Source organism: Micropterus dolomieu, linkage group LG05, assembly GCF_021292245.1.
Source record: "Micropterus dolomieu isolate WLL.071019.BEF.003 ecotype Adirondacks linkage group LG05, ASM2129224v1, whole genome shotgun sequence".
In the NCBI taxonomy this organism is placed as follows: Eukaryota; Metazoa; Chordata; class Actinopteri; order Centrarchiformes; family Centrarchidae; genus Micropterus; species Micropterus dolomieu.
In genome coordinates, this window is record NC_060154.1 from 32,265,149 (window position 1) to 32,278,581 (window position 13,433).

Sequence of the window (13,433 nt, forward strand, 5' to 3'; positions counted from 1 at the left end):
CTGACCAAAATTCCCATAACATATCACGAACAACAGCAGCACAACTTGAATGTCCTCCATGGTTACTGTTGCATAAATAACGTTGCCTGTCCGCCGCTTTGTATGGCGTACATTTCATACGTCAGAGTAAGAACAGTGGAGTAATTGGCCTTATTTTTCCAGATCTTTAGCCCACAGTGGAAACACACACAACAAAGGGCTGAAGGAACCTTTTAGTTCTTTGAAAATTTACTTTGAATTGAAAATTGTACTTTTGGTAGAAATGCGGCTGTACATTTGTATATAATGCAGTGTAACATTTACCCCCACCAGCCCCATTTTACCACAAATGTAATACCACCTTAACCTTTTCTCAGAGTTACAACTCTGTCAAATCTGCTCCTTATCACTACTTAATTTAAGTTTAAATCTCAAACATTCAGCGACATTCACCATGGGTCCTCACTTCCATAACTCAGACGAGGGACATGTACTTACCAAACAGGGAATCACCTCTCACTTCAGCAGCATTTAGAGCACACAGCATTTACTCATGACGCACAGTATGTCAACTGTCAAATGTATGGAAAGCAACTATCAAATGTCTAGAAATTATTCACAGTAACGGTTTAAAAATAAATCTGATTTATTAGTATATTATAGTGTACTACCATACTGCAGAAATAGATGGCCCTGAGCCTTTCAATAACCTGATGGAATCTCCATTTAGACCTAAAAACACACAAGTTACTTTTGCTCTTGGTAAGAAAAAAAGAAAATGTAAAGAATTAAATAAGATTTCATTTTCAAATTGTCACTGATTTGGCCTTGGGCACATAGTTACCTTCTCTATTCATGCCACTTCTTCTTTCCCCCAGGAAACGAACATCTCCAGCCAAGGACGAGCACATGGCGGGGGTCAAGGACTCTCTGCTTGCCCACTCCTCAGACCCTGTGGAGATGAGGAGACTCAACTATCAGACACAAGGCATGGGCACAGACACACACACACACATTTAAAAAAATGTCCCAAATGATCTTTCTGTTTGTGGTCATAATAATACTGACAGATACTGTATCTACTTAGGTGTATGTCTCTGGTTCTTACATACTGTGCAGATATTCTCAAAATATTATTGTACCTCAAATGCAAAAACTGCAGGGAGAGCCAGACTATAGAGTTGTGAAGTAGCTGGAGCAATTTGGACACCCCGCATCTGGAATAACATTAATTTTTTCCAGAGGCAATGTTGTATGGCTCACAGTTAGAGGATTTCTACAGGTTAGATCAGCATAAAACTACTGGTTGAATCTGGCTTTTGGCAGGACTTTTTATCAAAGAACCAAATATTTTTCAATGAAGCTGTTGATCCTTCTGATTACGCAGACATGAAAAAAAGCAGCTGAAAAGCAGCTAACTTACTATCCATCCACCCTATCCACCACCACCAAAACACAACTTTAAGGCTATTTATAGCACGTGACTGTCTTTGTCATGTGTTTGCGTTGTACGGCCACTAGATGTTGTTCCCACAATAAATGTAAATGCATAATTTTGTGGGGCTAAAACAACCTATATGGTCGTTTTTCTGTGGCAGACAGCCTGTGGTTACAGTAAGGGAAAGTGTTAAAAAACAAGTGCATCATTAAGGTTAGGGGACCTTCATAGTCATAGTTACAATAGTAAAAACGTGGTTAAGATTAGAGGATGATCATGGCCATGCTTTAAAAAAAAAAACAATGTTGGAAACGAAGAGCGGTGTCTTGTATTGAAGTCAGATGTTTTGTTCATCCACCTGCCCACCCCTCCTCTCCCCTATGCAGCCTTTTTGGCCCTGTAACTTTCTCTGTCTGTAACTGTCTTTCTCTGCTTTACTTTGTTTTTTTGTCCTCAGTCACTCTCCAGACTATTTCACTTATTACCGGTTACTTTTATCTGTGTCTCTCCTACACCCATACAACTTCTTCTCTTCTCTCTGTCTTTCAGTGGGAGGTTTTAAACTCACAGTTTGTCATTGTTTTCTGTCCATGTTCCTCTCTCAATCAGAGGGGTGGCCTTTACCTCTTGTAGCAGTAGGAGGGAATTTGGCAGATGTTGTTTACACCAACATAAATTCATCAACTCATTTGACTGCCAAACTTAGTTCCCTGGCATTGAAATCTAACTGGGTGTAACTTCCAGTGTATTCACAACAGACACAAATAAACTGACAGATGATATCATCTTTACTCATACTATGAAGTCAAAACTGTGAAAGACGCTTTACTGTAATTTAGTATTTCCATTATGTATAAATTTATTTCACTTCTATATAAATAAGGCAAATACTCCACAACATTTTATTTGACAGTTATGGTTAGTACCAAATAAGTACTAATGTTATTTTACTTGAGTAAAACATTAAATGTACAACTTTTACTGCTGTGAATTGATTAGTACGTGTTCAATTTGGTAATATTTGATGTTGATGTGAAAATGCAAGTAACCCTGCATTCTGGGAGCGCAGTGCTCTGGTGGGGTAGTAAGGTACTATGAGCTCTTTAAGATAAGATGGTGCCTGACCATTAAGAGCTTTGTAGGTAAGAAGAATGATTTTAAATTCTATTCTGGATTTTACTGGAAGCCAATGCAGAGAAGCTAAAACAGGAGAAATCTGATCTCTTTTCCTGGTTCCTGTCAGAACACGTGCTGCAGCATTCTGAATCAGCTGAAGAGTCTTAATGGACTTTTTCGAGCAGCCTGATAATAAGGAATTGCAGTGATCCAGCCTAGAAGTAACAAATGCATGGACTAGTTTTTCTGCATCATTTTTAGACTCCTGATTTTTACAATATTACGTAGGTGAAAAAAGGCGGTCCTTGAAATTTGCGTAATGTGAGACTTAAACAACATGTCCTGATCAAAGATAACTCCAAGATTCCTCACAGTGGTGCTGGAGGCCAGGGCGATGCCATCAAGGGAAACTATATCTTTAGATAATGCGTCACGGGAGGAAAAATACGGGAGTGAAACGGGAGTTTTACTTTGGATCTACAAACTGAGATTGATCTGATAAATAGGACTTAAACCAGCTTAGAGCGGTTCCTTTAATGCCAATGAAATGTTCCAGTCTCTGTAATTGGATATGATGCAATTAAGAGGTCATTAGTAATTTTCACCAGTGCTGTCTCTGTGCTATGATGAGCTCTAAATCCCGACTGAAAATCCTCAAATAAACTATAGCTACAGCTGTTTAGCAACTGCTTTCTCCAGGATCTTAGAGAGAAATGGAAGGTTAGATATAGGTCTATAGTTGGCTAAAACATCTGGATCAAGGTTGGGCTTTTTCAGAAGAGGTTTAATTACAGCTACTTTAAAGTACTGTGGTACATAGCCTGTTGATAGAGATAGATTGATCATATCTAGTAAAGAAGTGTTGACGAAGTGTAAAACTTCTTTAAGCAGCCTAGTCGGGATGGGGTCTAAGAGGCAGGTTGATGGTTTAGATGAAGAAATTATTGAAGATAGCAAAAGCAAAACCGTCTAAACATATACGTATCTGGTTCTACAGCTGTTTCTAAGGTTCCTGAGTTTAGAGATAAGTCGGTGCCAGTTGAGGGCAGGTCTTGGTGAAATTTGTTTCTAATACTTTTCATTGAAGAAGCTCATGAAGTCGTAACTACTGAGAGCTATGGGAATACTTGGCTCAATAGAGCTGTGACTCTCTGTCAGCCTGGCTACAGTGCTGAAAAGAAACCTGGGGTTGTTCCTATTTTCCTCTATTAATGACGAGTAGTACGCTGCTGGCATCCGTTACTTTGTGACTTGATAATGAATTAAAAGCTGATGGAATCACATCCTTAAATTTAGCTACAGCACTATCAGATAGACATCTCCTATAGAAATGTTTGCCTAATGGAAGTTAGGTGTAGTTCAGCAATACAAACTCAAAAGTTATCAAACAGTGTTCAGATAAAAAAGGGATTCTGTGGGAAATGTTCAATTTCAGTACCATATACCAAATCAAGGTCGAGGGTGTGATTAAAACAGTGTGTCGGTTTATGAACACTTTTTAGAGAAGCCAATTGAATCTAATAGAGAGATACATGTCCAGATGAATATTAAAATCCCCTACAATAATAACTTTGTCCGTTTTAAGGATTAAAGTTGACAAAAACTCTGCAAATTCAGATAAGAATTCAGAGTACGGACCAGGTGCTCTGTACACTATAACGAAAAGAATTGAATTCCAACTTGGGTGTGAAAGACTAAGAACAAGGCTTTCAAATGTGTTATAGTTTAGTTTAGGTTTAGAGCTGATTAGTAGGCTAGAGTCGAAGATAGCTGCAACTCCACCTCCTCGGCCTGTGCCTCGAGGAATGTGAGTATTAATATGACTGGGAGGGGTGGATTCATTTAGGCTAACATATTCTCCATCACCCAGCCAGGTTTCAGTAAGACAACATAAATCAATATCATAATCTGATATTAATTAATTTACTAGTACACCTATTAGTTTATAATTGTATTATTCTAGCATTTTGTGTCATTGTATATAGTATATCATCACACTAACTGACTACAAACTGTAATGTCGCTCCCATAAACTCTTTACAGTTTTTGATTGCTCTGATCAATGTTTATTTAATACCCGCTCAGAAACGTGACATCACTTTTTTCAGAGCGGAATGCAGGTACATTGTTTTGGAGAGAAACATAAAGTAACCATGACTTTAGGTGGTGGACTGATCAACTGACCAACAACCAGTGATCAACATTGTCATCCCTAGAGCCACCCTGCTGGCATGGCTAAACACTTCATCACAAAGTCACTTCATCTGTGCAAGGATGCAATGAATATTTGAGATTTAAAATATAATAATGAGATTTACTACAGATGCATAAAGAACAGTGCAGAGGACAGACATATACAGGTGTTTTCTCAGTTCTCCCTGTGTTCTTTTCTTTTTTCTGTCTTCTCCTAACTGACCCCTGTGCTGTTTGTTTTGCCTGGTCTTTCCCCCACAGGTTCCAGTGCCCTCAGCTGCCCAAACACTCCAAGTTAGTTTTCATTCCTCTTGTGTTTTACTAATGTTTTCTCCTATTCTTGCCTCTTTCCCTTTCTGTTTACACAGCAGCCATTTGAACTAGAGCCCTCTTAATTAATCCATTCACCTCCTCTTCTCATGGTCTGTCCACGACAGCCATTTACACCAAATGGTTGTCATCAAAACTGAGAGATGAAAAAGAGAAGTGAAATACAGTAGCAAGACATCAATAAATCAGAGATATATAGAAACAAATATGAGTGTAAGATTCTGTATGTAACACCCCAACCACACATGTGACACCTTCCCAATGACCTATTTATCCCTTTATGGGATTTTTTCAACCAATCAGCATGATCTTTGACTCGTATCACCAGTGTGGCTATAGCATGCTATTGAAGAGCTGCACATCCCTCTGCTCACCCCATAACACTCTCACTGTTGCACCATATCACTGTGATCAGTTAGCTCTGAGCCTTCAACATACATGTGCTTTCTGGTTGTATCGTCCAGTGTGTGTGTGTGTGTGTGTGTGTGTGTGTGATGGACTGTACTTACCACTTATCCTTTTGGTGCAGGGATGAGGGAGCATCCTCCCATTGCAATCTGTGACCTGGCAGACCATATAGAGAGACTCAAGGCCAATGATGGTCTGCGCTTCTCTCAGGAATATGAGGTAACGCTTCCTACTATTATACATTTTACAATTTATATATATACAATGTTCTGATGAATCTTGTAGAAATACTAGGAAATGGATCCTGTGGTGTTTATATGTCTTGGAACTGATCAGCTTCCCTCTAAATGACATATTATTGTATTATAATGTCATATTATTAGAAAGGTTTTTACTAATGCTGTTTTGTTGTTTTATATATGTCCTGCAGACCATGCTCACACTTCTGGTCAGCTTGGGGGTTAGGGTTAGGATCGGTTGGGGCAACTGGAAGCCTAGACAGAACATTAGTATTAGTATGGTCCCTTCCAGGGCGATACTCGATAAGGTAGTTAAAATTGTCAAGTGAGCAACCCACCATTGTCTTAAAGCCTCTAATGCTGCAGTCTGAATATGAAAAAGCAGGTAATTTTCTTTCACAACAGTAATGTTTGCACCCCACACAGTGTGTGTGTGTGTGTGTGTGTGTGTGTGTACACAGTCCATGGAGTTTTTCTTGTTACTTAGTGATGTTGGATGATTTCAAAAATTTTCTTTGCTGTAATTATTATTTATTTATTTATTATTGTGTTATTTAATCATTTTGATTTGTTTATTTGATTGCATTTTCTTGTCGGATGTTTCTTTTTTACATGTATTTGAATTTTCTTTTAAATAAACGGCTTCTTGTTTCGTACAGGACAGGGATAAATATATATCTGCCCATGCCCATCTGGAAAATCCAAATTCTACGTTCTTATTAAAATATCTCACATTTTCCAGACAACTTTCTTCTTGAGCTGACTTACCATCGCAGTGTTAAAGTTCAGCATTGGTAAACAAAAAAGCATGCTGCTAAGTGTGCATAAATTCTATGCCTCCTTTCCAAGAATAATATCCCGCTGCTTTCTCCTACTGTAAAAGCCACTGAGGGATTATGGCTTGTTGATGTCCTACAAAGGAAAGTACTTTGCATTTAAAGTGGAGAATTTCCAAGCGGATAAACCAGGACAGATGGGTTGACTGTTTATGTACAGCATATAAATTATGAAACAGCAACTGAATTATTGTCTTTACCTTTTCCAGTTTTTTTTACTTCCCAAATATTCTGACATGGAAGGAACTTTTTTAGAGATAGGTTGTATGCCAAACAATATAACATTAGAATATCTAGTGAGTTGTTAAAAATATGTTATAACAGGAATATTCAGATGAAACAAATGAAACTGGAGGATACTAAGCCATATCTCAAATGATAAGCATGCTTATTTGCATTTACTTCTCTTATAATGAAAAGTAATATCTGAATAGGATAATATAAACTATTATTTGGAAAACCAAAAATATGATAACAGTAATAATTTTTTATCATTGCAGAATATCTTTGTAGTAGGTGTAACTGTAGTGTATTTTTATGTATAGAAAATAAACTGAGGGTCAGTCGACAATTGTCTCACCTTATTCAATCAATGATATTATTAGAGTTGTGGTCTCTTTCACATTTATACTTTAGCAGGGATGATTGTTAGTTGATGTTGTGAGAAGGAAAAAAATTCAATCACACACCACAACAAAATGTCATGGATGACATAATAAAATTCAGGACTTGTTATCACTGCTTTTGTATTACTCTATAATGTCTACTACATAGCAGAAGGGAGTTACAAACTTAATTTTACTTGACAACCTGTTGTAATGTGACAAAGAAACCTTGTACCTTCTACTAACTGCTACAATGTAATTAGTTACATTAGTTTCACACTAAACTCACAACTTTGTTCACTAGGCTAAATATTTACTATTTCAACTAAGATTTCCATTGGCCCTAATTTGCCTTTCTTTTTAAACTGGTGGTGGTAACTTTATTTTATTTATTTTTAACATACAAACGTAACTGTTTAAATTCTAGCCACCATACAACATAAAGAAACAAGTACAACACGGTGGTCTAATGGATAGCACTGGGGCCTCACAGCAAGAAGGTCCTGGGTTCAAACCCTGGTCATCCCAGCCTTTCTGTGTGGAGTTTGCATGTTCTCCTCGTGTGTGCGTGGGTTTCCTCTGGGTGCTCTGTTTTCCCCCACCATCAAAAACATGTTAGGTAGGTTTTCCAGTCAGTGCCGTTTGACCTGTCACAGCATTTCAGTCTAGAGTTGGTCCCCGGGTGAAGTACAGTGGCTGCCCACTGCTCCCTTCAGGGATGGGTTAAATGCAGAGGATGAATCTTGGTGTATGTATATCTGACAAAGTACCTTTACACATGTTCAGATAAACTGAACACTTTCTTTGCATTGTGTCTTACCTGCATGATTGAACGACTGCTTCACTGTAATTGTTGTGCATATAACAAATAAAGAGCTCGGTGTTAAACGTGAGCAAGTACAAGTCAGCAAAACTAGCTGTAGTCTAGAGGTCATGAGTTCCTCCAAAGTAGTCTTTGAGATACTCAGATGCTCTGATTTATTGAGTATTATGAACCCTGCTGAGTTGACGTAAGGCTCATTTAACATTACCTTTAATTTGTTCTAATGCTATGCAAAGCCAACATGGACATAATGTAAATGCTCCGTACTTGTATAGCGCCTTTCTAGTCTTTCAACCACTCAAAGCGCTTTTACACTACATCTGCATTCACACACATTCCTAAGCGGAAACTAACATTCACACTCACTCATACACTGGAATAGCCGCCAGGGGCAATTCGGGGTTCAGTATCTTGCCCAAGGACACTTCGGCATGCAACCAGGGGGGAGCCAGGGATTGAACCACCGACCTTCCGATTAACGGCCAACCCGCTCTACCACAGCCACAGCCGCCCCAATAACATAATGTGGAGTAGGTCCAATATACTGTCCTGTTTTGCAAGATACATATATTCAGCATAGCACATCAACCTAGCTGTTGATCTGTTATGCTGTATGTCTAGTTGATTTCAGTAGTGTAAGTAAAGAGCAAGAAATCTTCAGTTGATGAGGAGAAAATATATTTGCAGGCTCTATTTTAGTTGTAAAGTGGAAGGAGATTTTAAAAAGCTAAGATTATCAACTTTTTCAACAATGTTAGAGCCTTACTGGACTTCTTTAGTACTAAGAATGTATTCTAAACCAGGTACAGGAAAATAACTTAATGCAGTTTAAGAAGTAAAAGGCAGCTGATGTTGAAATCTGATGCTTAAATTCCTTCTTTGTCTGAACACCACAGGTAAATAACAGCAAGAAAGTGGACAGGTCTATCATTCTCTCTGAAGTTACAGGGACTAGAATCAGATTTGTTTTGACCCATCCATCCATTCATTTTCGTGGGCAGCTGTAGCTTGACAGGTAGAGCGGGTTGTACATTAATTGCAAGGTTGGCGATGTCATTCCTGCCTCATTCTGTTTACGTGTTCAAATGTGCCTGTGTGTTTGTGACAAATGCTTTAGAAGTAAAGTCCATCCATTTACCATTTTCTGCCCCTATGTGGGTTTGGGTTGTGGTGGCAGCAGCCTAAATCGAGGCTGTCCAGATATTAGTCTCTCCAGCCACATCCTCCATCTTTCACTCGGTGACTCCCAAATGTCCCCAGGCTAGTTGGGGTGTGTAATCAGAGTACGGTCTAGACCTGCTCTTTTATGAAAAGCGCTGTGAGATAACTGTTGTTGTGATTTGGCGCTATATAAATAAAATTGAATTGAATTGAATTAATCCCATTGTCCCTGGGATCTCCTTGTACTTGTATAGTGCCCAGAAAACCTCCACAGTAAAGCATTCATTAGCTAATGTTATTGGATGCCTGAACTCTATTTGATGCAAAGCACCAATGGTTCTACTCCAAATTCCTTCAGGATGTGTGAGTATATCAACATGTGTCTACAGTTCAGGGGTGGAGTGGCACAATAATTCAGGCTGGGAATTTGACTCCATCCCAGGCCACATAAACCACCAGATCGCTAATTTTGTAGACTAACCCAGTTTGTTCAAACTAGGTTTAGATTTGGCAATTATGTTCATATCCTCATTACAAATTACAAACATTTGGGACTTACCACCAAGTAGCCTATCTGAACACTAAGTTTTCAAGGTATGCTATGGTTATGGGTGCACCCTCAAAAACTCCCTAGAAATACACCATTCATAGCACATACAAATATATAAGGCTAGACACAGAAATCAATTAGCCTACACTTTTTTAAAAGAAAATTAGATATACAGAGTTTGCTCAAATGTTGAAATGATTATCTTTATAATTAAGCATCAATCATATCAAAAGTATTACTTCACTTCTCTGAACTTGAACATAAGCCACAACAATGAAAATAGCCTAAGCATAATGCAAAAAACATTCTTATACAAAAACACTTGATTACAGTGTTCACTCACTGGTGTCCATAAGGTAAACAGGAAAAAATAAATACATTTACCTTTCAATATACCTTTCAATTTCTAGATGATATTTGTAATTTTCAGATTCAGCTCCATCTTCACCACACCAGTCTAGTATAATACCTGCATTATTCTTATGCTGCACCAATCCAGTGTTAATTACTGTGTTCCATCTTACCGTTATGTCAGCAAGACCTGAAAAGCCCCATCTTCACTTGAGGCAGCAACTCACTCCCAATCCTACCTCTTTTCAGCAAAGTAGATTATGGACCAAACTCTTGCTCCACTTATATAAGGACTGGATGCCTCAACAACTACTGCACTGTGTATTCTCGCAGCACTCTCCACAAGGCAACCTGAGGGGGACAGTCATTAGCCTCCTCCAAGTCTAAAAAAAACCAATGTTGTAGACTGAATGTTTTTACCCAAGGTAGATATAGTTCTACTTTTTTAATGGGTTCAACAAGTGGTTGGTTCAGATGGAGGTTAGTTGAGGCTACCGTGTGAATGTTTGGTCTTAGTCTTTGCTATTAATCAAGAATCACCCCAGCTGATGTGTAAGATGCTGTGCAGGTATCTGATACTTTAGATCTCAATAAACTTTGATCTTGAGACTAAGGGTTAGGGAGAGACAATTGGTCTCACATTCACTCAGACACACACACACACTGTATGTCCTGCTGCGTCCTGTTGTATAAGAGTTACTAGCCATTAGTCCATAGTAAAAGCAGCAAGGCTTGAAATGAAATGCTGATAATGGCTGTGTTTAAAATGAGACCTGCCAGAGGATCTCACAGCTTGTTACGTCAGATAAATTACCCATTCTATTTGGGGACTACTGGAGACCGTGAATAGTGCTTATGGCCTCTATAACAGCACTTCTATTCATTACATAATAATGATTACATCTATTTCTAAGCCATATCAAATGAGTAAAATATGGTGACCCTGAGAGACCCTGGGTGACCTGAGTGTTGTTGGAAAATGAGCTGAAGATACAAAAAAAACTGGCAGGACTTCCGTGTCCAGACAGCTTTTCATCCCTTTTTGTTGTCCACTGGAAACATTTTTACATTTTTACATTTTCGTTTGTTTCTGGATTGTGGTTTCTGTATTTCCCGAGTTCAGTAAAAACGCAGTTGAAAGACAAAGAGATAGAGAAAGATAGAAACAGTGAATGACAGAGATAGCGAAAGACAAAGATAGTGAAAGAGACAGTGAAAGAGAGATAGTGAACGACAGAAATAGTGAAAGACAAAGATAGCGATAGAAAGAGGTAAGTTAGTGGAAGAGACAGTGAAAGACAGGTAGCTTAGTGGAAGATGGAGACTGAGGAGCCACAGGACAGAAGAAGACAAAAGGGAGGCTAACGCTGGCTAACGGCTCTGAAGAGAGAGAGCCCTCTGATGTGCGCTGACTCCAGGGTTTGCAGTGAACATTTTCTGGAGGAGGATTACATTGAGGAGAAGACCTTTGAGTTTGGTAAACTAGTTGTTCACCAACAGACTAAAGCCTCAAGTTGCTCCGTCTGTTCTCAATTTCACTGCCTATAATGTGTGCTCTACTGACCACCCAACATACTCTGACAACAGCGGGACAGAGGCATCAGTCCGCCGTAGGGAAAGGGCACTAAAACGCGCCAACTAGGCAGGGAAGAGACAGGTAGGGCATTCAATGATCCACAGAAATCAGCATCAAAGATGCCCACACCAAAATAAGAAAAAAAACAATATTCACCAATATTATAGAAACGTAGCTGATCATCATGAGTGTCTCTCTCAGTCCAAACAGCAGTACTCATAAACACCTGTTACCCCTCCCAACCCAAAACACGTTTCCTAGCCTAAATCTTTCCGTAGCAGCATAGGAGTTATCTGATGTATCAATATAACAGCCAAAATGACTCTGAAATTCAAAATAAACAACCATTAAAAACACCCGGGCCTGAAAGCATTCACCTAAAACTCGCGTCCTGATTTGATTCACTAGCCAGAGAAGGTTAACACAGTTGATGCGAACGCTTTTTTTGCGATTTTCTCGGAGCCCATACAAGTCTGATATGCCAAACTACCTCAGCACATACAGTCTACAGTACTTAACAGAAAAGGGAAAAATCAGGTGGATACGTCACACTTTCACAGAGTTATATGAAAGAAGCTGTTTTCAGTCACAGAAAGTAAATTCACTCAAGCAATCTTTTCTTTTTGAATGACGAGTTGTCTTTATTGTTCCATGTGCCATGGTCATGATCATATAAAGGATTAGTTAGTACTTTAACACATCCTGAAGTTTTAAATGTCAAAGTTTTACAGTTTAGAAGCTAGTGAAATTTAAACGTCAAGAGTCACTGTCGGGACGATTGAAACAGGTGTTTCATTCGTCCCGAAACGCAGCCATTCTACCTTATTTAGATAGGTGGGAGGGGGGCAGAGTCCACTAGGCTGCAGGCTGGACCACCAGGATGCTCACAGCCAAATAACAGGGTCTTCACAGTAGACTAGGAAAACAGGCTGCAGATGTAGGCCTACTACGCAAGCTATGATGACTTTCACCTTGATATTTTAGTGCAGATGTATACCTGGCCGAATTGCACTGTAGGGGGCGAGAACGAGTCTTTGTGGATGCCTACTGTGAAATTACCACATCAAACGTGACGTGCTAACATGGATGCAGCTATGAAGCCGCCGGGTTTGCTTCAAGGAAAATTTATTTTTAAGAAGCTTCCCAATGGTTTTCTCAAGCAGTTTGTGATGCATTTTGGAAACAGGAGATGAGCCCCTGGTCTAATGCGCCACCTGGCTTGATAAACCCGTTCTCAAAGACTTACTTTTAGTCATTATTTGGGTAGCACACATATCCTGAATGCCTTCGGCAGAATTCAAATGAGCCATTTTAATCTAGATTAATCTAGATTAATTCCAACATTACAGTGAGATTAAACTAGATTAAAAAAATTAATCTATGCCCACCACTAATATATATATATATATATATATATATATATATATATATATATATATATACACTACCGTTCAAAAGTTTGGGGTCACCCAAACAATTTTGTGTTTTCCTGAAAAGTCACACTTATTCACCACCATACGTTGTGAAATGAATAGAAAATGGAGTCAAGACATTGACAAGGTTAGAAATAATGATTTGTATTTGAAATAAGATCTTTTTTACATCAAACTTTGCTTTCGTCAAAGAATCCTCCATTTGCAGCAATTACAGCATTGCAGACCTTTGGCATTCTAGCTGTTAATTTGTTGAGGTAATCTGGAGAAATTGCACCCCACGCTTCCAGAAGCAGCTCCCACAAGTTGGATTGGTTGGATGGGCACTTCTTGCGTACCATACGGTCAAGCTGCTCCCACAACAGCTCAATGGGGTTCAGATCTGGTGACTGCGC

The 13,433-nt window shown here is 38.9% G+C and overlaps 1 protein-coding gene across 1 annotated transcript in view; it reads left to right on the forward strand.

Moving 5' to 3' along the window:
• Window positions 1-13,433, forward strand: part of ptprfa (protein tyrosine phosphatase receptor type Fa) — a 223,700-nt gene that overhangs the window by 167,718 nt on the left and 42,549 nt on the right. Inside the window, exons 11-13 of the mRNA XM_046050075.1 lie at window positions 858-967; window positions 4,988-5,020; window positions 5,586-5,683. Of these exons, the coding sequence (XP_045906031.1) occupies window positions 858-967; window positions 4,988-5,020; window positions 5,586-5,683 (241 nt within the window). The remainder of the gene's footprint in view (window positions 1-857; window positions 968-4,987; window positions 5,021-5,585; window positions 5,684-13,433) is intronic.